This window comes from Dendrobium catenatum, unplaced genomic scaffold (genome assembly GCF_001605985.2).
Source record: "Dendrobium catenatum unplaced genomic scaffold, ASM160598v2 fragScaff_scaffold_325, whole genome shotgun sequence".
In the NCBI taxonomy this organism is placed as follows: domain Eukaryota; kingdom Viridiplantae; phylum Streptophyta; class Magnoliopsida; order Asparagales; family Orchidaceae; genus Dendrobium; species Dendrobium catenatum.
In genome coordinates, this window is record NW_021318787.1 from 728,653 (window position 1) to 750,833 (window position 22,181).

General features: G+C 33.1%; 1 protein-coding gene across 5 annotated transcripts in view; it reads right to left on the minus strand.

Moving 5' to 3' along the window:
- Window positions 1–22,181, minus strand: part of LOC110100890 (mitochondrial intermediate peptidase, mitochondrial) — a 71,005-nt gene that overhangs the window by 39,208 nt on the left and 9,616 nt on the right. For 2 of the 5 annotated variants that reach the window (XM_028693593.1, XM_020828606.2), the window contains exons 3-4: window positions 14,546–14,739; window positions 11,433–11,528 (exon numbers count right to left, since the gene is read on the minus strand). In XM_028693593.1, coding sequence (XP_028549426.1) covers window positions 11,433–11,528; window positions 14,546–14,739 — 290 coding nt within the window. Of the gene's footprint in view, window positions 1–11,432; window positions 11,529–14,545; window positions 14,769–22,181 lie in introns of all 5 variants that reach the window. The other 3 variants (XM_020828604.2, XM_020828605.2, XM_028693594.1) reach the window with 2 other exon arrangements.

The window sequence follows — 22,181 nt, forward strand, 5'->3', positions numbered from 1 at the left end:
GATATATTTGGGGGTTAAGGGAAGCTAAGATTGAGGCTAAGTAGAGGAGATGAAAATTGTGTCGGGAAAGATGAGAAAAAACAATAAGATAAGATAACTAAGAACTTACCAAATCCCTACAAGATCAGCCATCAAGCTTTACTAATATGTAGAAAAGCCAACAAGCTTTTACATATGAAATTTGCACAAGAAAAAATAATTTATAATCAATGAATCAGACAGTACAAAGCAATATCTTATTTATAGGCCCTTTCCAAGCTTACACAACTTTGAAAAGCCTTATGAGCCAATAAAATACTATTATATGGATTAATGACATGTACTAATAGTAAAAGAAAGAAAAGAAATAAAATAAAATTATTAAAAGCTTCTAAATATATGAAAATTTGGATTGACAATAAATAATAAGTAGAGTGGCCTTGAAATCAATCAATGTATGAAGATCTTTGCTTTTTTTTATTTGTACGACCCACCTATCAATAAAAGGACCTTAAATTAAGCTTTTAAATCATCCTACCATGATCTTAAAAGTATTTTGGGACGTTCATGGGCTTGCACATAGAGTTTTGCATGATGACTGGCCCAAATTGTGATGATGGACCTTAGTTTGTGATCTTATCATTGGCCTTTGTTTTGGTGTTGCATCATGATACAAATGTTTCTCAACATAAGTTTAGATTCATGTCGAGCAGGTCTATTATGGAAGCTATATATTTGTTGAGAGGTTTGATGGAGAAATATAGAGAGTAAGGAGAATATACATATAATATTTATTGATTTAGAGAAAGCATATAATAAAGTTTCAAGAGATATGCTTTAGAGAGCTCTAGAAATAAAAGGGTTAATAATACTTAATATTAAAGTCATTAAGAATATACATACAGGAGTCCTTGTGTAAAACCCGAAAATGTCGTTTTAGACTTCGCACGCTTTTCAAAGTGTCGTGACGAGTTTTAAGTGAAAAATTCAAGGTTGTCGGATTTTGACGGAAATAATTTTAGAAAATCCTACGCAAAATTCTGATCAAATTGATGTATAGAACTTATATTTAATTATCCGTATATTGAGAATTATAAAATTCGGAAGTTTCATAATACCGTTTTTACCCCTATGCGAATAAAAAAACAAATCCACTTAAGTGAGGGCATAATGGTCTTTAGGCATTAACCCATCTTCTTATTACACTCACCGAACCCTCCCGCTCTCATTCTTTCGCACGAACAGCGGACCGAGCGGAACGAAGGGTAGGGGGCAGACGGCTAGGGCTCGACGGCTCCTCTCCCGTGACTTTCTTCTGGCGAGAAAATTAGTCCAAATCGAAGAGGACGACGAAAGGAGTGTTCAAGTATGATTACTTTAAAACGAAACTTTCTAGATCTCAAAATTTTTGGAGACGAAGTTTCTAGGGTTTTATAGGATTTTGTTTTTCTTTCGAAAATTCTTTGTGAAATCTTTAAGGAGGAATTAGAGGATCGTTTTAACAATGAAAATGAAGAGATTTGAGGAATTTTTGGAGAATGAAATTTTAGGGCTTTTTGTTAAAAATATAATTTCTACTAAGGGTTTTTAGAAAAGTTATTCCTAAAGACGTTAGAAATGTTTTTAAAGCATTAATTTAGATTTTTGATGAAAATTTTGTTTTTTACAATTTTCACAATTATTTTCATCCGAAAATTATAATATAATTATAATTATATGTTAAGGATTAATTTTAGAGCAATATTTTGATGAAATTGAAGATTTATGATTTTTTCGAAAATTAAGATTTAATTAAATTCGAAAATTTAAATTTATTTAATTAAAAATTTATTAAGTGTCGTAGAGAATTGTCAAGGGAAAATGATAGGTTTAGGCTTAGGACTTAGATTCAGCCTTAATGAAAATTTAATTATGAGACACGTCTCTTTTGTAAATTTTCTTAGGTTGTGATCGTTAAAGTGTAAGGTGAAAGAACTTTGTCGAAGCGACATACCGTGCTTAAGAGAGGTAAGTGTTCATACCTCATTTAAATTTATAAGTGCAAAATTTATTTATGCTTAAAATGAAATTTTATGCAATTATTTTACTGTTAAATGTTTTATATTAAATGATTGAAAGAATACCTTACAATTTCATGTTTCTATTTTATGTATTATTTGAAAAGCATTTAAAGCATTTGAAGAACACTTAAGCATAAAAATTTATGAAGCTTATGAAATACAATTGAGCATAATAGAAAGATTTAAATTAAATAACAATTTCATGTGCATGTTGATTCGGAAGTGCCAAAATGGTAATGGTAAAGGGGCTAACAAAAGCCAAATGGTAATGGGGTTCTACGGAGCCAATTGATAAAGGAAATTGCCAAAATTTGACTGCGAATCTAATCAGTGCGTACACTGGTACTTCCGGGACGGGTGTATACATTTAACATGAGCATAATTGCATTTGAATTACATATAAAAATGATAAAAGGAAAGAAAGAAAGGAAGAATGAAAGAAAAAAAATGAAAGTAAGAATGGAAATTTAAATGTCATGATTTGCAAAATTGTATGAAATAATTTCAATTATAAAAGTTTTTGTTATATGCATATTATGAAATTAATTGAGTTATGAATTACCTGCTGAGCGAGTAAGCTCATTCTTCGTTTGAAAATATTTTCCATGAGATAATTGATGGCTGCACGATAACCTTTCACATATCGTCATAGAGGACCTCAGGATGAAAGATTCTCTTTTATGTTTTCTGTTTGAGTCTTTGTTCTGTCCCTGTGTAGTTTATGAGTTTGAGTTTGTACCTATGTATGAACAGTGATTTGGAGTTTATATAATTTGTGGTTTAATGTTTTAGTAGTTATGTGAGAAGAAAAAGATTTGGAATATTTTTATTTGATGTTGTATAGTGGCTCTTTCATTGAATGTTGGAAGATGTTTATATACTGATATTAAAGTCTTTAATGAAATTGTTTATATTTAATTATGCTCTTCCGTACGACCGACTGTTCCCGCCCCGTTTTTATCGAACTAGCCGGGCCGGGTCGTGACAACTTGTGTTCAAACACAAGGTGATTTGACTAAGTATTTTCTTATTTATATTGGATTACAAGAGAAACAGCTCTAAGTTCATATCTTTTTACCTTAGTTATGCATGTTCTTAGTAGATAGTTGCAAGAGGATATACCTTGGTGTATTGTTTTATGATGATATTCTACTTGTTGATAAGATTAGAGAGGAATTTGATGAAAATTTTGAATTATAGAGGTCAACATTAGAGTTTAAAATTTTTCATATCCAAACCCGAATACAAGAAGTATAATTTTATAGTAATAGATCTACTTGTGAGATTGTGATATTGGATGATCAAGTCATTAAAAAGAGTGCCCATTTTAAATATCTTGGGTGTATTGTCTAGACCGATGGTGAAATAAATGAGGATATTGTTAAAATCCTAGCCATCCCTTGGCATTTTGACCCGACGGCTAGGATGGGGATTCGTGGGAGGCACACCTGGATCACATTGATCTCCTTCAATATTTGGGAGGCTGATTTGGGAAGGATTATATTCGGGAAATTGTGCATGATTCTATAGTTATTTGTTTCTTTATTAAGATATTTTGTATATATCTATAAATAGGAATAGCTTTGTATTCACTTAATGTGAATAACTACTTAAAGAGGTCCCAATTTGTGCAGACTTACTTAAAAGGGAAAGGGAAGATGTCACCTCCTTAGAGCAGGACCAAAAGAGGGAGATCATATTTTTTGGATATGGGATGAAGCAAACTCCATGATTATATCACAGTGGTAGAATTTCATGACTCTAAAAATTAGTGATACATTTATATTCCTATCTACTACAAAGGATATATGGGATGCCTCCAGGAAAACCTTCTAAGAAGCTCGGGATGCTACCTAAATCTTTGAAATTAAAGTCAAGGTGGGAAGCAAAACTGTAACCGAATATGCCACTCTCCTTCAAAGCATCTGACAAGAACTTGATCACTACAAATGCATAGAGACCAAGTGTCCAGAAGATGCTACTACCTGAAAAAACTTTATTGAGAAAGATAGAGTTTATGACTTTCTTGCATGACTAAATATAGAGTTCGATCAGATTAGAGTTCAGATCCTTGGCAAAGAAGAGATACCTTCTTTAAATGAGACCAATTCTATCATTCGTGCTGAAGAAAGCCGACGAGAGGTAATGTTGGAGCCAAAAGTTGTTGAAGATTCAACAATGATGACAACCAAAGAGGCACCACGGAAGAAAAAAGGTAAGCATTCCTCAAAATATAAAGACAAAGACTCCCTTTGGTGCAGCTATTGCAAGAAATCAAGACACAAAGGAGATATGATGGAAGATACATGGAAAGCACCTACTAAGGAGTAGAATAAAAAAAGAGGACAAAAGATAACATCACAAGCTAACACAACAACAAACCCGTCCAACCCAAAAATGCAGTCCATCTTCAGAAATCTCAATAAAGAAGATGTTGATAACATAAAACAATTCATGGTATCCCTTGAAAATTCACTGTATCTTCTTTTGCACTTTCAGTTAAGTTTCCTAAATTTATTGGATTAAGTGCCTCTAGAAATCATTTGGAATGTTTATGGATCATCGACTCAAGAGCCATAGATTACATGACACACTCCACTACCCACTTCATCAAATTTACACATTGCCAAAGTAATAAGAAAATCATCACTACCAATGGTTTTCTCACCACAATAGCAGGCCAAGGAGACATATCCTTATCTCTCCCTTACTCTCAAAAATATGCTCCACATACCTCAATTATTCACGAACTTAATCTCCATACAAAAACTTATCAGTGACCATAATTGTCAAGTCCTATTTAATCTTACATGTTGCTTATTTAAAGACCCGGGATCAGAGAAGAAGATTGGACTCGCTAAGAAGAGAAATGGATTGAACTATCTGGAAGAGCTGACAAATCTAATATCATCAATAATGGTTGTTTTATGTTATCCATATTTCATAAAAAATCTATTATTTTGCTTCATCATTTTAGATTAGGACATCTATCTTTTGATGTCTTAAAAAATATGTACTTAATACTTTTTATAAATTGGAAAATGAATCTTTTCAATATGAAACCTTTGAGTTAGTCAAGCATAAACAAGCTTTTTTTTCAAATAAACAAGAGAGATGTGATACTCACTTCTACCATATTCATAGCGATATCTAGGGACCCTAAAAAATCCTTAATATCTCAGGAGCCCGATGATTTGTATCTTTCATTGATGATTACATTCAAGTCTTTTGGATCTTTCTCCTTAAAATTAAATCCAATGTTAGCACTATCCTCCTCATTTTTCACACCATGATCCAGAACCAATTTAGGGTAAAAATAAGAAAATTTCATTCCGACAATACTCAAGATTACTTTAACCAAACTCTATCCATCTACTTTCAATAAAGGCATCATTCATGAGTCTTCCTACATTCACACCCCACAACAAAATGGGGCTGTAAAAAAGAAAAACGATCATCTTCTATTCTCCACCCGTGCACTTCTATTCCATCACAATGTACCCAAATCTTATTGGGGGAAGCCCTTCTGACTACCACATATCTCATAAATTGACTACCTTCAAAACCTTGGGACTAAAAACACCAATGGATATTATATATCCTCTTTTTACACCCAAATTTCAAACTCATAATAACCTTACACTCATAATCTTTGAGTACATTGCCTATGTTCACATTAACAACTAAAATATAGAAAAATCCGATCCAATAGCACACAAATGTATCTTTATTAGATATTCATCCACCCAAAAAAGCTATAAGTGTTATCATCCCTCCACCAAGAAAATCCTTGTATATGTTGACGATACTTTTGAAGAACAAAAATACTATTTCACCAAACCACATCTTCAGGGGAGACTGAAATTGATGAAGATAAGGAAAGTAAGCTTACCTCCCTTGACCTTCCAGCTCCACCTCAAACCATTCCACCTAAAAACAAAATCAATGCCCGGGAAACTGACAACAAAGCTATTATGGATAACAAGAGGTTTGCGAAAATATATTCCAGACGTATAAATCCAAACTATGCTCCACAGCAAATCCAAGAATATGAACCGTCTCACGAAATTGAGAAAACACAAGTTCACCAAAAATAAATCTCCCTTATACCCCATAACCAATTTTGCATCATTCCATAACTTCTCACCTTTACACAAAAAACTCCTAGTTACACTGCCTAATGATATTTTTGAGTCCTTATATAATGAAAATTGAAAAAATGCCATGAAAGATGAATACAGGCCCTGGATAAGTACAATATTTAGGAGACCACTGACCTACCAGTAGGGAAAAAACCAGTCAAATGCAAATGGGTGTTCTCTCTGAAATACAAAGTTGATGGTACACTAGGACAAGATTGGTGGCAGAATGGTACACTCAAATGTGTTGTATGGACTACCAGTAAACTTTTGCACTTGTGACCAAGATGAACACCAAAAGAATCATTCTTTCACTAGCTGCTAATTATAACTGGTATATTGAACAGCTGGATGTCAAAAAGGCATCCCTACACGGGGACTGGGAGGCAAAAATATTTATAGAGATTCCACCAGGATTCAAGGAGAAATCTAAGGGGGGCAAAGTGTATAGGTTAGAAAAGGTTCTGCCTGGGCTAAAGAATCACCTAGAGCTTGATTTGGAAGATTCTCAAAAGTCATGCTACTTAATAGTTATCGATAGAGCCAAGGGGACCATATATTATTCATCAAGCTCTCAGACTCGGGAGAAAAGGAATTTGAGATCAAAGATCTTGATAAATTAAAATATTTCCTTGAAATTGAAGTGGCCCACTCTAGGAAAGAAATTTTAATTTCACAACAAAAATATATTAATGATCTTCTTAAAGAAGAAGGTATGCTAACTTGTAAACCAGCACCAACACCATTAAAGCCAAATCTCAAATTATGAGAAGGTAAAGAAAATTCAAATATAGATAAGGGAGCTTACCAAAGACTTATGAGAAAATTGATCTACCTTTCTCACACCATACCAAATATAGCGTTAGTTGTAAGCATGGTCATCCAATTCATGCAAAATCCAAAGCAGACTCACATACAAGTTGTAGACAGAATACTGCACTACCTTAAAGAGAACCCAAATAAAGAGATTCTCTTTAGAAAAGAATGTGGAATAACCCTAGAAGCATATACTTACGCATATTATGTAGGATATCTAGTAGATAGATGATCTACCTAAGAATAATGCATATTCCTTGGAGGAAATCTTGTTATATGGTGAAGCAAGAAATAGAATGTGGTGGCAAGGTTTAGTGCAGTAGCAGAATACAATGCTATGGCCTTAGGAATATGTGAGCTGCTATGAATCAAGATGATTCTAGAAGACCTAAAGATCACGTGGGAAGGACCCATGAAGCTACACTGTGACAACAAATCAGTAATCAGCATAGCTCACAATCCGGTTCAACATGACAGGACCAAGCACATAGAAGTGGACATACATTTCATAAAGGAGAAATTAGACAGTGGTCTTATATGTATCTGCTATGTCTCATCAAAAGATCAGCTTGCAGATATTCATACCAAAGAACCCGATAACTCTACCTTTCTAAGATTGATTATCAAGCTGGGAATGACAGATCTATATTTCTCAGTTTGAGGGGGGAGTGTTAAAATCCTAGATGTCCCTTCGCATTTTGATCCCACGGCTAGGTGATGTAGACAAAAGGGTGGTCAACTCATGTCTAAAATAAATCAATTTTGGCTTCCCTTGAGACTACAAGCTCAATAAATTTTGAGCTGGAATTTAGCTCATTTATGAGCTGGTTTTTAGTTCATTTATTGAACTAAAGGTTAGCTCATTATTAGCTAGGTTTTAGTTCATTTATTATCTTATTTATATAGCTTTATCTTTTAAATTTTTGTGCTTGGCCTCTTGGGTTCCAGTGCCTTGGCTCCTTGGTTCCCACGGCTGCCTCCTTGGTTCCCACGGCTGCCTCTTCGATTTCCGGTGTTGGGTGGCCTTTCCCGTGTCTTGATGCCTCGATTCCATGCGAGCCTCCTTGGTTCTTGCGGCTGCTTCTTCGGTTCCCGTTACATCACTAGGATAAGGATCTATGGGAGGCTCACCTAGATCACCCTGATCACCTTCCACATTTGGGTGGTTGATTTAGGAAGGATTATATTAGAAAAATTATGTATGACTTTGGAGTTATTTGTTTGTTTATTAAGATATCCTTTATAGATCTATAAATATGGATAGTTTTGTGTAATAATATTAAACATTTTTCATCTTCAAATATCTGAATTTCACAAATATTATAACTAGAATTCAAGTTGGATGGTTGGGGTGAAGGAATGCATCGGGACCTAATGTGGGGTAGAAAGGTATCCCTCAAAATTAAGAGAAATTTTTATAAGGTGGTGATACGTACAATGTTTTATGGCACATAATATTGTCTATTAAAAGATAAGCAAAAAATAAACTTATGTGTTACAGATATGAGGATGCTCAAGTGAATGAGTGGTTTTACACTTAGAGACAAAAGAGACAAAATGTGAAAAGATTGAAGTAGCTCCAGTAGCAAATAAGATTAGAAAGTTGATGGTCTGATTACATAAAAATGTTGGTTTTTCGTAGGAAAGTAGATTAAATCTAGTATATGTTAAGAAAAGTAGAGGTAGACCTAAAAATACTTGGTCATAAAGTATTAGAAATTACCATTTTTATTAGATTTTTTTATTAAATTTAAATGAGAATTTGACTCTTAATATGAAAGAATAAAGAAAAGGATTTATGTAGCCGACCCCACATAATGAGATCAAGCTTGCTTTTGTCATTGTTGTAGAGATCAAAATAGACTTGAGAAAGAAACCAAACTTTCCCCAAGCATTAGCACTTATGTTGCATAAAGACTTAGTATATTACCAGCAAAATGATAGAAAAAATAATACTAACAGCCTTTATAATGATACGACATATGACCCCAACTACAATGCTTGAAAAGTTATTTCGAGAAGCCCTAATCATAAACATAAAAAACACTATCATTCCATGAAAAGATGAAGAAGCATAAAATTGTACGGGTGACAAATTGAGAAATATCTAGTCATAAATGATTCCAATGTCATAGCTTATGAAGGCTTTTGATATTTTACTTGAAAGAATTTACATGCATAGATTTTGTATCATATGTGCTTCTATTTCTATGTCAGCATTAAGCTAAGATTTTAAAAATGAAAAAACACGACCAATTTGAACAATTGGAATATGAATTGGACTTCACACCATTTTTTACGCGCTATTTCTTCAAATATCATCAACTTCAATTATGCATGATTTATCTACTTTGCATCATCATCATCATCCCTAATATTATGATTTCTCTACACAGTTGACCAATATATCTGCTCTGCATTGTCTTCGATTTCAATTCCAATAGTGCGTTCGCACTTATAGCATTACTGACAACCTCTCCCACTATTCCAAATAGTACCTTCGAGTACCGAGCTGCAACGCTCACAAGGGACATTACTTTTGGGTTTTCTCTCATAATTCCATGTATTCCACGATTCTACAAACTTCACAACTTGACACTAATTTCATGATCCATGAGAGCTTTACTGCAGTCGTGGCCTTATCTCCTTGCAGCCTTCGTAATTGCATGCACCTGCTCTAACCATAGCCTTCATCATGGCTATCAAGTAGTCATCTACTGCGAGAGTTTCTTTGTTCCCAGTTGAATCCTACCAATCATCTTGAAGTAGGCGGATACTCAAAAAAATTCAAAGGCAAGCCCAAATGACGAAGAATTAATAAATAATAGATTGAAAGACAAAAAATTATTAAAAATGATTAGAAAAGCATAAACACAAAGTTGCTTGCTCCTGGAAACTCATCAGTCCCTACTTGTAGACTAACAGCCGGAGATGCTATATCCGACTCCTGGATCATTGATCAGGAGCCAATGATCACATGACATATTTCTCATTGAACTTTAATGGCCGCACACTTTGCCCGAATAATAAGAAAATCTCTTTTGTCGATGACTATCCTACAACAATTGTAAAACTAGTAGAAATCCAAATCAGTCCTTAGTTTCTTTTAGATAATGTTCTAAATGTTCTTGAGCTTTATAGAAACATTGTGCACATTAAAAACTCACTCATAATATGAATTGCGGAATAACATTTTTTCACGTTTGTTATGTATTTTGGGATCAAGAGATGATGAAAATAATTGGTCTACTAAGGAAAAGGATGGCCTTTACATTTTTGGAACATTAAGTCAAAAAGTGTCAAGATCAATCTACATTTATCTTTCATTTCCTCGCATCAACAACTTGGTCTCCCTTTATTTAGAATTTTTACAGTCGTATTTCCTTCTCTCAAGGAGTTCATGTTAAAGCTTTTCATTATGATGTTTGTGAACCTGCAAAGCACAGACATGCCTTTTCCAGCAACTAATGAAAGAAGTTATATTCTCCTTTACTTGATTCATTGTGACATATGTTGTCCCTCGATAAGTCACTACAATTTCCTGAAGTTTCGTGCCTAGATCAAAATGTGATATAAGTATTGTCCTTGCTACTTTTCATAATATGATTTAGAAGCAATTTGGGGTGAAAATTAAAAAATGAAATTAGAAAGAAACAATTTAGGGTGAAGATTAAAAAATAAAATCAGAAAGAAACAATTTGGGGTGAAATTTAAAAAATGACATTAAAAAAAACACTAGGGAGTGTAACACAACCCCATTATATTCTCTATTTCACTGCGTCAATTGAAAAGTTCTCATTATCCAACAAACATTTCCTAGTTAATTTAAATACCACTTCAATCATTAAAACATTATTCAAGTCATTGTTCACCAAAGAATGGAGGAAAGTCATGTAAATGTATATGAAAGCCTTTGAAAAGAATAAAATAGATCACGAGGATGCCTAAAGGAAAGAAATTAATAGGGCACAAATGGATGTTCATAGTGAAATATAAAGCTGATAAAACCTTAGAAGGTTTAAAACAAATTAGTAGCTAAGGGCTACACTCAAATCTATCGAGTAGAATAACCAGAGAATCTTTAATTGTAAAGATGAATATAATAAGAGTCCTCTTGCCACCAACTATCCACTTTCACTGGTATTTGCAACTATTTGACATTCAAATGCATTCCTAAATCCCTCTTAACATGCAAAGCACAGTTAAGAGGTTGATATAACATTTTTTTTTTTTCAACACAAGCTAAAATATCAGCAGAATCAATGTGGGTTAAATAACAATCTTATTCAACAAATAGATTTTTTATCCTTTCCAGAGTGTAGGAGGTAAATCAACGGTACAATAAGTACTAACGAAACTGCAATTATTGATATTTTAATAAGTGCATTAGATGAAATGTAAAGTAAATAAAATAAGAGCAAAAATAGCAATTCTTCACCTGGGCAAGTTCATGGCGGCTGGATATAAGCTTATCAATTACACAAAGATTGGCACGAGGCACGGAGTTTCCTATTATGTAAGTTTGCTTCCTTACCTGAGAAAAAATCCAGAATATACATTAAAAACAACCTCAACCATAATCCATAAGTCGGTACAAAAAAACAAAATGTACTTAAATATTTTAAGTAAATGATAAGGGCTCGATGAAATTATATCCGATCCTGATTTTGCTTTGATTCATATTGGACCTAAATAGTTTGATCATGTTAAACCTAACCATAAATTGTGAATATCAAATTAGTGCAGACTAAATTAATGAGATGGAGCAAAATATATAATAAGGAATCTACATCAAATTTAACTGAATTTTAATTGCCTTTCTTAGCTCATGTAAGCCAAAAAAGGAAGTTTAATTTAACTAAGTTTAATACATCCTACTAGAGACTTGATATGATCGATCAAAATGGCATTTAGCCTGTTAATTTGGATGAATAAACTACATTAAATAGACTTCACATTAAATTTGGACCTGTCAGACGCTAGAGAATTTATTTGGCAGATCACTAATGTCATCCAAAGCACACTTTACCAGCACCATGTTTATCAATTTCCACCAATAACCTCCAGCAAGGTGAAGGTCCTTCCAAATGCGTGAGAATGATGTAGGTAGTTATTTATTTATCTAGGCCGTCACTTGCTGGCAGCCAAGACATGCATATCCTAACCACGGCCACCTACACAAAGCTAATGTCCATTAGGCCGCAATTATATAGAGGTAGTTTCATGCCACTGTTACATATGCAGTCTTGCCAAAGCCACATGTGATCTGAAACTTGAAGTATACAACATATATATATATATATATATAACCCCAGCTCCAAACCACTAGCAGTGTCAAAACCGACGTCGAACCCTAGCGACGAACCTCAAGGATGTCGAATCCTCACCGTCGAATTGATCCAGTGAGTGTTAGTGCCTATGTTGCTCACGATTTTATTTTTCCATATATTTTTATTATTATTGATTTTATTTTAATTATTTAAATAGAAAATTAACTTTGTTGGAAGTTATAATTGAGTTGGAAGAATTTTTTTTTTCATTTCTTCTGTTTTGTGGTTGCTGTCCAAATTTTATATTTTGCATATTCATTAGAGTATAATTTTCTGCATATTTGCTTGAAAATAATATATAATAAATACTTAAAGAAAAAATGACCAAACTATCCGTTATTTTAACACCATTAAATCTTAACTTAGTTATTGGGACCAAAATGGTCCCATAACATAATTGGGGACCATTTTGGTCCCTATATATAAATATGTGTGTATGCACGCGCACACATTTGCAAGGGCTCCCATGTCAGCTAATCCAATTGATGAGTGCTTTGAAAGTTGCTACCAAGATTATAAATTCAGTTTCCGCCTACTTCATAAAAATTCCCACCATGACTATAGCAAGATATATATATATATATATATATATATATATAGAGAGAGAGAGAGAGAGAGAGAGAGAGAGATTCTTATTTGCCTAATACTCTTTGAAAAGAGGGAAGCATTTTGTTAACTTAAGTGTAATACTCAAAAGGTTTGCCTAGATTTGCTAAAAGGTGAGATGAACCTATTCTTGGGTGATGGGAATGAAAAACAAAGGAATAGATCCATAGAGACCCATTACCAACAGAAACACCTTGCTTTAAGGCCTTGAACAATTAGCTTAGCACCTGTCTTAATTGCAGAGAGAGATAATTGTTTCAAATGTGAAAGATGAGTTAGCTTTTATTATAATAATTTGATATATGCAGAAACAGAATTAGAAGTTGAGGAATAAGGATACACAACATGAAATAAGATAAAATATAAGTTATACAATAATGAACATAGAGAAAGAAAATAAATTTCAACTATCCTAAGATATTGAGGCCCATAAATCTAGGGATTGAAAGAGAGCAGGGATGATAAGGAACTGAAATATATAATAGCATAGTTATCCTTAATATTTACATGCTACAAACCTATGTTGCACCGATACGGATACGGCGACACGGATACGACATGATACGGATAAGAGACACGTCAATTATTAAAAATATAGGATACGGGTACGGCACGGACACGGCATTATAATTTATAAATCATACATAAAAATTAAGAAAGCAATCAAAGCATAATATTTGAAATTACATTTAAAAAAAAACAACAACATCATTTGTAGCCTTGTGGCTTATAATATCAAAATATAAGAAAGCATTAAATGTCTAGTACAGCAACAAAAGCATAAACATAAATTATCTAGCACATGAAGTTTCAACTATTCAATAGAAGGAATGATATGATTAGCTTCTTCATGGGTTTGTCTTTGAACTTCTATATCATCTTCAATAAATATCATAGCTTCTAATTCAGGCTCATCAATTGAAAGATTAGTAATTTATAATATTCTCATATCATCAAGAGACTCAAATCCATATCGGAAATGAGAGAACCTTGCTCGCAGCCCCGGAAGTAAATACGATGCATCTTTTTTTTTTATTTCTTTTTATTTTTCAACGGACACGCGATCGGTGGCGTATCGGAGGCGTATCCGTGTATCAGTGTATCGGATACAGCACGCCTTCATAAATAGGTGTATCGGTGCAACATAGCTACAAACCTTAAGTGCTTGCACCGTTTAAGTTATTTAAATAAGCATTTTGGGGGAATTATTATAGATTAGTAAGATTTGCAACTTTGCATACACTTCAAACTGAAATTCATTATTTTCTAAAATTGTTTAATGTGCTGATTATTATTCATGCTCAGCAAGAATATTCTTCATGATTGAAAGGATTATAAATTGCATTAATTATTTATTGATCAATTAGTTCTAGAGAGACTAAAATGGCGCCTAGGCGTTGAACCACTATATCATCTTCAAGGTACCTAGAGCTTTTGGTAACACTATATTTTGTTAAACTCTTTAGTCGCTTAAAAATATAGAAAGAACAATTTCAAAACAGCAACTTAGGTATCATGTTGGGATGCAAAAAAATTAACAAAAATATATAATCTAACTTCCTGCATGATCACTATCATCATGCAAAATGTATTTGTCAAAATATGGGATAGCTACCTCAGCATGTGATACCCATTTCAAAATAGAGGATAAACTAGAAGAGTCTGTCACTAAGCGAAATCCTTTCTCTTTTTTCTTATCTCTTAATCCCAGCGGTTCATTGTCTACAAGAAGGAATTGCCGGTAGATGGGCTTGAAATGATGTTGCATGTTCTTTGGGATACATGAAGCAGGAAATACATCAACATGACCTGGATCAGTTATGATATTTTCATTGAACCTGATGAAAAGCAATTGATTTGCTAATAAGATTGTGCTGCACTGTTATTTCACATACTTCGGAAAATATTTTATGCATGAAATTAACTAGAATCAAATGATGGATCAAATCAATGACAAGAAACACTTCAGACTACATTAAGGAAAATAGAAATTACACTATTAGTTGGAGTAAATGATAATAAAACACCAAGATATATGGTCACGCATAGAATACAAATATAAAATGATTAGTTTAACCATAATGTTCATCATCAAATTGAATTAAAAGAACTAAAAAGAATAATTTTGGGAAGGGATGAATTAATTATAACAGTGTCTACCCGCGAAAGAATGAACATTTATTCGAGGGGAATCAATGGGCATATAGATTCTACAAGTTGGATAATAAGGAGATGGAAATACAATAGGAGAAGATATTCTTGATTTCACAGCAAAATATAATCTTGCAATGAGGAAAATACTTAAAAGAAACAAGAAGAAGAGTTACTAAGAAAAGTGGAGCCACCATATTAAAATAAAGTTCTACTTGGAAGGAAGGAAAAAACTTTTTGCAAAGCTTGAAGTCTTGCAAAGATTATACTTATTAAAGCAAAAGTTAAAATTTTTTATGATTTATACAATAGGGTTCATACTAAGGAATAGGATTAACATTAAGGAGAAAAGAAAATATATATAATAACAATGTGAACACAAATTTCTTATCATGATGAAAAGTTTCATAAAAACAAAAGAGAGATGATAGCATTCAAAAGAACAGAGTTTTCAAGCTGACAAACTTCCTGTTAAGGGAGCAAATGAGGGGATACATGAGAGGGAAGCGAAGAAGGGGAAGCCACCATACCATTACAGCATGTGGGAGACAGCAAATTTAAGTGGCTCCACTTTGTGATCTATTTTAATTGTGCAAAGGGGGGGAGAAAGATTCCACTATAGTAAATGAGATTAACTTCTATCTTTTCCTAGCAAGGAGGTGAATGAATACAAGAGAGAAAGAGAGAGAAGATTAAAAGTATAAGAGTTCAAAGTTCATGCTTCAACTAAGTTCCCTTTTTATGAAGGCATATAGAAGGGACTGTTATAAGCAAGGATGAGCTAAAAAATTTGTCTGTTAATGGCAACATATGAACAAGCAAAGAATTGTGGACACATGTCAATTTGGCTAATGAAAGGAGGACAAGTGTTGAGATTGTGGACTCCAAAAATTCATGCCCGACTCTGCTGAGGGAGTGCTGAGTAAGATTTTGCAAGGACTTTATGATCTGATCCTAAGCTTCTCATAGGATCTAAGCCCTTATAGTTGATTATTCATCTCGATAATAAGAGAGAACTTTCGATTGAGTATAACCATTAGATAAGCATTAAATACTTGGCGCATAGTAGCAACAAATTTTGACTTTAGATTAAAAAATTTACCAACTTAACTCAAAGATTATGGTGGGGGCAATGATGATGTATCCAATCAAGATACTATGATTCCATCGTCCCGTGTTATTATAGTCTCTAATCCACTTAATAGGAGTATGTAATTTACCCAACTTCACAAAAGTATTCTTCTCAATAGACATGGGTTCTTTTGTCCTAGAGAAACTTATTGACTTGGGATGAATGTTTCTCTACGGGGCCAAATTCAAGTAGACCATATCAAACAGAAAATTTTGTGTCCTAACAATTATTCCTTATGATTCACAAGGCAATGGTTTTTAAGCCATTGGAGAACTTATGGGTGATAGAAAAAGATAGATTGAGTTGGATGAGCAAGTTGGTTAGCCAAGGCTAGTGGCCAATAAGGCTTAGAGTCAGGTGGTTGAGCCATGTTGACTAGCATGTTATTGAAACGACAAAAGCGGGATTGATGGCAAGAGCCATGTTCACAAAGTTAGTAGATGAGCTAAAACTAGATGACATAAGATTGTGACTCGCCAATTCTAGTTGGGTTAGCAAGTTAGTGTCAAGAATGTTAAGGTCGTTCTTGGCCTTTTCATCATGGCAAATTGTTGGTCGAGATTGAGTGCGGAAAATGAGGTATTACACTAGGGTAAATGATAAAAGATCAAGGGACTTCGATTAATTTAGATGCATTATAAGTGAACATAGTAGAATATTTGCTGAAAATGAAGACATCAAGGAAAGATGGAAAAACTACTTAGAGATATTATTAAACATGAGTTTTATAAAAGAAATTATTTTAGAAAAATATAATGAAATATGCATTGTGACCAGTGTGCCAGACGATGTGACCAGGCGACTAGGCCAGGCGACGTGACCAGGCGACTAGGCCAGGCGACGTGACCGACTAGCCCAATCTGAAGCGGGAAAAGTTAAAAAAGAGCGGGTTAACGAGTCAATTTTGGGTCAATTTCGTGTTACCGGGGTTGATGGACACAACCCATTTTTTAAACGGGTCAAAAGTTGAGACCCGGGCCCGACCTGTTTGTTAAACGGGTCGACCCGAACCCGGATTTTTTGGGTCGGGTTCGGGTCGGGTTATCGGGTCGGGTCAATAATTGACACCCCTATGGAGATCCATATAAAGGATATTCAAAGTAAAGTTATTGGTGTATACTTTCTATAGATAATATAGTTCTTATTAGACAAACATAAACAAACGTAAGTGAAAAAATAAAATAACTAAGAAAATTTCTAATAAATAGAGAACTTGAAAGTAGTAGAACAAAGATTGAATATATGATGAGCAATTTTAGAGTATGTGATATTAATAATTATCAATCAATATTATAAGAACAAAAGGTGGTACTTTGGTATTATAGATTTGAGTACCATGCATCTATTATACAAAAGAAATAAGATATACATGAGATGTAACTTATAGAGTTAAATTTGGAATGTTAAAATGAAAAATATCTCAAGAATATTATACAATAAAAGGACATCATGAAGTAAACATAAAATTTATAAAATTGTAGTAAGGTCGGTGATGTTATATTGATCTGATTGTTAGCCATAAAAAAATTAAAAAAAAAAAATTGATATTAAAAGATAAATCATGAATGATTATATTAGATGTTTCAAGAATGATTACATTAGAAAAATAGTTAAGAGAGACATGTATAGAAAATAAGATAGTTGAAAAAGATTTAGGTACTTTTGTCATGTATAATAAAAGGTTCAAAATACACTTAGTAGAGAATTATATAACATTAGTGTCAGTCGATTACAAAGGAGAAGCTCTTAGGTTACAGCGATGGAAGTTCTTCAAAATGAATTGTGATGAACAGGTTTTACAACACTAACACTCAGCATGAATGAATGGAAAAAGAGTTTTCATAAAACTAATATTAATGATGATCCATCTAATTCATGTTGAGTTCACATCAGGAGTTAATCTAATCTTGCAACCAATATTATCATGAATTTGCCACTTTTTCTATCTAACCTTTACACATTATTTCTACATACCCATCTAATTAGTATATCCAAACACATAGGTTTATTTTTACTATTTTATCTCCAACATATATTGTTATAAGCATTTTAATAATTTAATCATTTTCACTCTACCCTGCATAATTTTACAACACATTGATCTTTTTTTTTTTTTTGAGAGAAAAAAAATATTAATGTGTTGTAAAATTAACTTGTTTATTGCTTAACACTCGAATTGATGCAATAAATTAATTAAAATTATCGTTAAGTCTCCATGACATACTCTTACTATAATGTACTTATAATGAAATGCTCCATTTTACCCAACTAGCTCTAATATATACTATTTTAATTGGAAGCTCTTTTATCAGTACACAACTAAAGAGAGTCACAAATTGTTGCATCATAAATATTTTTAATAACTTCAATATACCTTGACACATCCACTTTCTTCATAAACTGATTAAAAACACAATCCTATAAATTATTGCATCATACTTATCTTTAATAACTTCAATATACCATTGATGCATCCACTTTCTTTATAAATTAATAAAAAAGACAATGTTGCATACAAACAAATCAATAACAATGGCTCCAAAGAAAATGAGGATACTTCTTCATAATAAATTAAATTATCATTGCACTCTTTCCCCCTTACACCCCTCTCCCTCTCCCTCTCACACGGCCATACAAAAACAAATAAAACCCCCCTTACGCCTACTTAACTCGCTCACACATGGATGTCTCGTTCAAAAAATCCAAAGCATTCTCCCTGCAAACTCCTCATCACACTGGACATCATTTTGAACCCTAAATGTTACAATCCCACAAGGAAATTGTAAGAACAGGACCAGGCCGATAAAACTGAATCGGTCAATTATTAATAGAGGGGCGCGGGTTTTAGCGAACAGAACAGAGCAGTTTGCAAAGACAGGAAGGGGCGAACGGCCGAACTCACACCAAAAGGATTAGGGAAGATTTATTTTGCCATTTTTAACAGTCAATCGCATTGGAGGGTAAGATTAAACAACTCATTTTCATTTCTATTGTTATAGAAGAGGGGATTTGGGAGAAACGACGGTGGAAGAGAGACGATTTGGGAGAAAGGAAGGAGGAAGGTTTGTTTATTTTTTTAATATAAATTGTTTCCTATTCTTCATATGATTAGTAGAAATATTTAATTGAAGATAAGAGAGAATCGAAAGGAAGGAGAAGAGAATTGAGAAGGAAAGAGAAAGGATTTTGGGATTTTTTGAAAATCCCCATTGTAAGTACATTTCTATCATGAAATTGTTATTAAATTTTATTACTTAAATCAAGTTTTCATGAAAATTTTGTTGTACAATTTTAGAGATTTTGGAAAGAGAGATCGAAGTTGTAAGAGTTGATCAACAAATGATTCAACAAGAGAACGGAAATTGAGATTCGAGGTAATTATTAATAAAATGAATATTTATGAAAATTTATGAAAAGATTAAATGATAAAATTTTTATGATTGTGAATTTCTTTAGGTTGTACCAAGCGTCGAAGACTTAAAAGATTCAAAGTGGGTATTTTCAATAACTTTCTTTACTGTATTTCTTTTCTATTTAAAAGGAGCATGTTATATAAACAATTTAAGACTCATAAATTATTTTACAATTTAAGACTCATATATGTATAATGGCTCTTGTTCTCTCCCCCTCTTGCCTTTTCTCTCCCTTGCTGTCTCTTGCTCTCTTTTACTCTCTCACTTTCACATATGAAATATGCAATGTATATACAAGTATACAATTATGTGAAAGTAATCGTATGTAAAGATATGCATATAAGAAAAATATAAATTAAAGTTACAAAGCCATTATACATATATGTGTATCAAAAGTAGATATATGAATGAATAATATATAAGTGAATGAAAGATAAATAAAATGAAAATGAAAAGGAAAATGATATGCATTAAAATGTATAAGAGCTCACCCCCGTATGGTAATGGTTGGGAAAGCAACGTACCTGTGCATGAAAAAGGAAAAGGAAAATTGATGTACTTTTGGTACATATAGACAGTGTTCCTATACAAAATAAATGGGAAAAGGAATATATGTTAATGCTAATGCTATAAATGAATATAATATAGTATATATATAGGAATGAAGAAAATATGACATAGTATTGATAAATGAATGAATGAAAAGGAATGAATCAAAGAAGGAAATATCTATCAAATGTTAAATTAATGAACATACATCTAAAGTTATATATATTGTATTTTAAGCATGTAAATCATTTTAGCAGCTACCCACTGAGTTTATATTGTAAACTCATTTCACTAAATAAATGTTTCAGGTAAATTTTCAGAGTTAGAAATGGCAGAAAGGGAAAAATTCGTTTATAGAAGACGATGAAATATTGAAAACAGGTAATTTATCATTTTATCGAATGTTAAGTAATTAAAGAATTTTTGTTAGTGGCTCTTCAGATTAAGGAGAAAATTTGATGTTTTAAATGTTGAATTACTTATGAATTAAAATGATTTGATCCTATCGTCCGACTTTCGTTCCCGCCTCGTTAAGTCGAGCCTCCGGGTCGGGTCGTAACAAAAGTGGTATCAGAGCACAATTAAGATATGAATCATACTAGAAGAGCCAATAGTATGACTGTTAATAATTAAAATATTTAATGTAAAATGAATAATCTTATTGAAAACAGGAAACAAAATGATTCTGGAGGAGAGGAGGAAGTGGAAAGGTCAATGCCTAATGTTAATGTTAATCCTGATGTACTGACACAAATGATGACAGCTATGACTCAGTTGATTCAAAACTCAAGGAATCAACCATCAGGAAGTAGTATTGGTGGTGGAATGTCTATGGATAAATATCTTAAACTGTTTCAAGATATGAGACCACAATTATTTAAGGGAGTCGAGGGACCAATTGAAGCTTAAAACTGGTTACTAAGGGTCGAAAAAATTTTAGAAAGAATGTTCTATCCGGAAGAGAGGAAAGTTTTCTTAGCAACCTTTACTCTTGATGGAGAAGCAGAAAGGTGGTGGAGAGGTTAATATAAAAACAAAACTAGAGGGATTCAAGACATGCAAATTAAGTGGGATGATTTTACAAAATTGTTCAGAGATTGGTTCGTGCCTCCTTCTGCAAGGAGGCAGATGCAAGATAAATTCATGAGACTGGTGCAGGGAGATAGATCAGTTATGCAATATGAAGCTAAATTGACAACATTATCCAAATATGTTCCTCAATTGATACATACTGCATAAGAATAGTGTCACTGATTCTTATCTGGATTGAAGGATATAATTAAGCAGCCTCTTGTTCCACTTGGAATTGAAGATTTTTCAATATTGGTGGAAAGGGCTAATAGAGTAGAGATGGACTTGCAAAACACACAGAGAAGGTGTGACTTTTAGAAAAGGAAAAGTGGTGAGGTATTGGAAACTTCTCAGGATTCACATAGCAAACCCCTTTCACAATATGGAAAGTTTAATTGGAAAAAGACTAACTCCAGTAGCAGTGACAGTTCAAGTGAGAATATTTGCAGCAAGTGTGGAAAATAACATAAAGGAGAATGTTTATCTTGTACAAATACTTGCTTCTGGTGTCATCAACCAGATCATATAGCCAAGAATTGTCCTACTTTGGGGCAAAGACCAGCAAGAGAGTCAAGAATAAACATTGGATCTCAAAAGAATGTTGGAAGAACAAGAACAGTAGAATCAGATGCTTCTACTCCAGGACCAAGTCAAAGTCGACAGAATACTCTTGATGAGAACATCCACCGCACATTTCGACATCGGCAGGATCGTAGATCGACGGCTACGATTCATAATTTTTATTTATGTGTTCTAGTGCATTTTTTATTTATTTTTCAGTTTTCCATTTGTACCCCTATGAGGGATTTGTGTCATGTTGTAGCCTGAGGGCATTTGTGTCTTTTACATTTTGTGCTTTGGAGGCCTATATATGAAGGCCTAGTCTTTGTATTATTTTCTAATGATGTTGATGAATGAAATTTTCTTATGGTTGA